Source organism: Cucumis sativus, chromosome 3, assembly GCF_000004075.3.
Source record: "Cucumis sativus cultivar 9930 chromosome 3, Cucumber_9930_V3, whole genome shotgun sequence".
Lineage (NCBI taxonomy): Eukaryota > Viridiplantae > Streptophyta > Magnoliopsida > Cucurbitales > Cucurbitaceae > Cucumis > Cucumis sativus.
Window position 1 is genome coordinate 10,339,983 of NC_026657.2, and position 6,000 is coordinate 10,345,982.

Sequence of the window (6,000 nt, forward strand, 5' to 3'; positions counted from 1 at the left end):
GGAGTTGTTGATGAAGCTATTTATAATGTATTCATATAACAATTGCATGTGATTATGTAAATGTTGATGATGTTAAAGAGTTTGTGGAGCTTGAGTGTGAGCAAGATGCCAAATCGAACACAATTTAGTAAATTCAACTTATTTGTATATATTAATCGATCAATCATATATATAGTTGAAACTAGAGTCAAATCTCATGCAAATGTTAAAAATACCGTGAGTCATATAGTGATGGAAAGATAAAATATAAATTGATATTAGAGCTATTCAAATAATACCATAAATTGATAGAAAACGATAAAGAGTCGAAAAAATCAAAATCTTTTAAAAACAACAAAATATAGCAAAATCTATAACAACTCCTCCTCAAATTAAACAAAACGTTAATACCACTAAAAAAAAATCAAAACTAGCACTTTCCATTCTTCCATTCAAATGGTTACTTTTAAACACACATGTTTTCTAATCAATAATTTGAAGGAAAAAAAATCAATTTCAACGTCATTAAATGTTACGTCAACTTTGATTAGAGAAAAGCAATCATAGATTTGCAATATCTATAAGAATGGCCTATACTAACGATCTTGACAAACCATTTAACCATAAAACAAAAAGATCGTACATAAAGAAAAAGTCTTAACTATAATAATCAATCACAACAATCCATTCAAAAATTTGAAAAATAAAAGACTTTATATTAAGAAAAGGTTGACAAAAAACAAATTATATATTTATAAAGGAAGAAAAAAGATTTGAAGGAATAAAAAAGAAGGTAAAAAGAGAAAAAGGAATTTAGACCCCACAAAAATGATACCAAGGCAAGTGAACAGAACAAAGAACAAGAACAAGAACCCCTCTTTCTACAAAATATTTCTAATAAAATCATTGTCCTTCTTTTCTCTTTTTTTTTTTTTTTTTTACATTCCATTCTAAACAATAACAATAACAATAATAATAAAGGTCAAGGCTCCAAATTCCATTTCCTTTTACAAAAAGATTGATTTTGACTGAATTTAATTTTGATGTGTTTGAAAATTGGAAAAAATAATTTTTTATAAAAAAAATAGATATTTGGAAGGGGAGGGGTTCCAGTGTGGGTAGCTTTCGGTGTGAGTGGAGTATCAAGGCCACTATCGTACTATTTTTTAATTTTGGAATCATCTGGATTTTACTCCACTTTATTATATAAACTTTTTATTGCTTATTGTTATTATTATTTGTATTATTCCATTTTGGAACAAAGTATTTTATCTTTTGGCACGTGTGGGCCGTGGGAATAACTTAGGGTTTTCGATATTGTCACCGTCAACACCGAATCCAACTCTCCCCGTCAAATCAAAAGCGGTTGTAAACCACAACATGGGACCTTTCCTTTTCATCCATCAAACTTAGTTTTCGTACGCTGCGAACTTATTCACAAAAATAATACACTCTTTCTTTTCATCTTCTTTACCATTTTCAATTCCTTTTTTGGAAACTTATTTACCTTTTTCAATTTCTAAACTTTTTAATTCATTATATTACTTTTCTTCACAAAAAAATAAAAAGAAAAAGAAATGGAACCTAATATTACATCACTCCTACAATTAAACCAACATGTTCAATTTAATGTGCTTCAAATTATTTAAACTAAACTTGGTAACAAAACACTCTTTTCTAATATTTTGGCAACACTCCACCAAGTTCATGAGTTGTGATAAAATATTTAAAATGTTTCATCTTCATTGATAATAGAAAGTGGTGAAATGAAATGTTTCTTTAAATTTATTAGGCTTAAAATTTGTGTTTAAGTCGTCTTACCTAAAGAATGGCCATTTGTACAATTTTTTAGTCATAAGAACAAAAGAACAATGTCAACTTTTATCTACTTATATCAACGTCAAGGTGAATGGGATCTTTGTATTTCTCTATTTGGACATGACCAATAAATTGTGTTGTATAATAGTGGAGGAAGAAACCATTTATTTGGTCTACCCATCTAGGATCATCATAGAACTTTTGTTTTTTTCTTTCTAAGAGCTAAAGATTTTTTCTTTGTCAATTAAACAAAAATCACACAAAATCTACGTGAATAAATTCACCGTTGAAATTTCTTATCCTTCTCGAAAATGATCAAAACTTTATCGACATATGAAAGATTTTTTTTTTTTTTTTGTTAGGGCTTACATTCGTTGTTTTCATTTATTTCTTACAAAAAAAATGTAAACAACCTTATAAAATCCTTCGTGAATGAACTTGAAAACATATAATTAAACAATCTTCATACAATAACGATGGATTTGAAACATTAGGAAAATCATACACATATATTTCATACAAATTTGAGGATGGAACAAATAATTTTTCCTCAATTATTTTCAATTGAAATGTTAATTGAGTGATATAAATATATATGGACTTTGTACTTTGGTTAATGTTAAAAATACACGAAACAAGAGTAAGAATGTTGGTAAAAATGTAATGATAGTTAAGAGGATTTAGGAAGATATATAAAAAGAGTTAAAATAATAAAGAAATATTTTATTGTACAAGAATAATAATATGTTAAAAAAACACAATATAAAGTTTGAGAGACATTTTTCTATAATTTTAGTTTACAATATTTGGAAGAGTTTCCACTTTCCAGAAGAGAGATACATAAAAAGGAGTGAAAAGACCAAAAACTCCAATAACAAGAAGGTTTTAATACACACGGTCACGGTGGGTGAGGGGGTGGGGTGGGGTAAGTGGGGTCATACTTCTCAAAATCACCCAATCATAGAGGGCCAACCAAAGAGGTGCATTGAAGCTGACGTAGCTGCACCACACACAATTCTCCAATTTCTTTTTCTCCTTTTTCATTTTTTTCCTTTTAAAGAAAAAAAATGTTATTTTAATAATTAAAGAGCCGGCAGAAATTATATATATATGTATATATATATATATATATATATATATATAGATATATAGACGGCTTATCTGTACGGCCGCCAATTGTGAGTACTTAACGACCTGACAGCAACGTTTGTCAGTCAGAAGATGTAATTTTTTTCCCTTTTTTTTCCTTTTCATTTTTTTTTCTTAAAAATTACTCAAACCCAAAAAAAAAAAAAAAAAAAAAAGATAATTTTTTTGTTTATAAAAAAAAGTAAAATCAGAAGCTTGCGACGTGGCACGCGGAGGTGTAGATTCTGTGGGGTCGACAAATTTGGGGATTACTTTAACGGCTTACGGCGGCGACGGCGCGGGACACCGCATCCGGAGTGGAAATTCCGGTGGTGATACGGCGGCTACCGTCGCAGAGGAATTGGTCGACGATCCTCGAGCTTGGTTCGAGGACGAGCTTTTCCCAAACGTCAAGGGAGTTTTCACCGTCGGTCAAAATGACTCCGGTGGCATCGAGTCGCCGGAGATTCCAATTCCATTTACTACGAAGAAGGCGAATCTTCTCGAGTTGACGGAATGCCAATCGGCAAGTATTGTCTTTAATTCTTGAAATCGCCAATTCTAGAAGGATATTTAAGACCCGCTCATCGGCGCCGTCGCGTTCTGCTCTCAAAAACTCGTGCAATTCTGGCACTCCGATAGCTCGTTTAATCCCTTGTGAATAATCACCTTCTGGATCAAAAATCTGTCTGACTTCTTCGACAAACCCACCGTCGACCATCCGATCAACGCGGTCGGAGACAAATTTTTGAAGAATTGGTAAAGAAACATCGACCCACAAAAAACAGAACTCGTATCGGAATCGGGCCTCTGCATAATCGTTAACCAGAGCCTCAATGTAGGAATTTGATCCACCGGCGATGATTGGGAGGCGATCTCTGGCCAAAATTGATTCAATTGCACCAGAGGCATGATGAGTGAAATCACGAGAAGAGAAATTCGATTTTGGGTCGATTGAACTTAACAAATGGTGTGGAATTCCACGGCGTTCTTCTTCGGTTACTTTATTTGTTACAACATCAAGTCCTTCATAAACCTGAATCTTATCGGAATTCACAATTTCCGACGGAAACCGCGTGGCTAGCTCGATTGCTAATCGAGATTTACCCGTTCCGGTGGCTCCCATTACCACAACCACTTTATCTTTCCGCCGGAAAAACTGTTCCATATTGAAATTCCCCTGAAAATTCCCCACCAGTGGCTGAACTTGCTTCCCGGCGGCAGAGGTCAATGACAATGCCATCCTCATCAAATGAGCTGCAAAAAATAACCAAAACCCATTTCAAAAAATGAAAAACTTCAATCAACCCATTTGTTTTCTTGGGTGTGTTCTTAGAGAATTCAAAACAGTACCTGAAGAAAAAGAGAGGGAGAGGTTTGTAGTAGGGTATATGCAAGAGAGTAATTTGAAAGGATTAGCTTATGGATAGTGAGGGATTAGGCATTAACAATGTCCCTAATTGAAGAAACACCAAAGTCTTGATTTTTTTTTCCCTTTTTGGAGGAATAATATGTGAAATTTTTTGGAATTTTCTTTTCTCTTCTAAGAAGGAATTGGGATTTTGTGGGTTTCAAAGAAAATGATGTTTGACATTATCTTTCCCTTCTTCTCCAATTGCCTCTTTGGCTCAACCATTAGAGAACTTCACTTGGTATTTATATGCCCTTAATTCCCAAAAGAACTTTATTTAAAAAAGAAAAAGAAAATTAATTGCAAAATTTTGAATGTTACCTTTAGTACGGAGACTGCTTCCGATCATGTTTGAGCTTCTTCAGTTGTATCTTGAAAAAAAAATTTGGAAGATCCCTAATAAATAAAGTATTGATCATCACATACACTCTGCCTTCATATGCCATGATTGTGAAGTTTGTTTTAACAACATAGATCAAATTCAATCCCATGCCACAAGTTCTTAACCGATAACGTGGGGTGTTAGAATTCGAACTTTTGTTAGGTTAGTATAGTTGTATTGTGTCTAATTCAAGTAATAATTATAAAAAGAGACAACAAATAAGTTTATTTTGGTACTAAAAGTAGTTAGCACACTCGTTTTATTTATTATTTTACATGTCATTTGTTGATGTATTAGTTTATTATTTCATAAGTTTTGACCTATTTTTAAATGTTCCGTTATGACACGCAATGAATTAATATACATGACATAAATTTCGATAATACTATCATTTATGTATACTAAAAACCTTTTTGTTCATGTTTTTTTCTATGTACTTTTGCCTTCTCTTCTAAGTTAATGAGTTAAAAAAAACTAAATTACCCCTAAAGTTACAAGAACTCAAAAAGTGAGGAAGAATGAGATAAATCCCTTTTTGCTAAAATGTGGGTCGTCCTCCTATTTTCTGTACAAGGAATATGAACAAAACCACTCAATTTAGAGAAGATTGTTAAGAAAGAGAGAAATGTCCATTATGGAGACTTCCAATTAAGTATTTGAATATCATTGTAATTAGGCTATTCGAACCAATTTATTTATTTCCGTCTCTGTTTTTCAGTAAATTTTCTTGTCTAGAAGATGAACATGCATGCTATTAATCTATGGTTGTCACAAAACTAATTGATTTTTTTTTAAAAATCATACTCAACTTTAAAAGACAAATAACATATATGCAAACCGTACTTAATATTTTGATGATCATATGGAAGGGTACTTTTTTATATTGGTTTTGATATAATGGAAGAGAATTTTGAATAAGGGAATATGATCAAAGAGTCTCAATCTAGAAACAACTACAACATTTCTCTTTTAAATTTCAACTATAAACATTCTGTCATATATCCATCCATTCTATAGATACAAATATATATTCCTTTAAGGAATTGATAGTTTGAATTAATGTAACTTCTTCTTCTTCTTCTTCTTTTTTTTTTTGGGTAGAGGAATTTTTGCTTTTGTATAATAAATAAATAAATAATAATTTTGGACCAATAAAACAAGAGATGCCATTATTACAATAAAACAAAGAAGAGAAATTTAATTAACAGCAACAAAAAGAAAAAAAGAAAAAAAAAAGCCTTTTGGAAATCAAATTTTGATTCCAATGAAGTGGAGAAGGGTA

The 6,000-nt window shown here is 31.6% G+C and overlaps 1 protein-coding gene across 1 annotated transcript; it reads right to left on the minus strand.

The window, feature by feature from the left end:
* Positions 1-2,542: 2,542 nt before the first annotated feature.
* On the minus strand, positions 2,543-4,565 carry LOC101204427 (adenylate isopentenyltransferase 5, chloroplastic). The gene is made up of 2 exons (XM_011652693.2): positions 4,279-4,565; positions 2,543-4,182 (listed from the first exon to the last, which is right to left on the minus strand). The coding sequence occupies exon 2, from the start codon at positions 4,172-4,174 to the stop codon at positions 3,200-3,202; it is 975 nt and encodes a 324-aa protein (XP_011650995.1). The 5' UTR covers positions 4,175-4,182; positions 4,279-4,565; the 3' UTR covers positions 2,543-3,199.
* Positions 4,566-6,000: the final 1,435 nt, after the last annotated feature.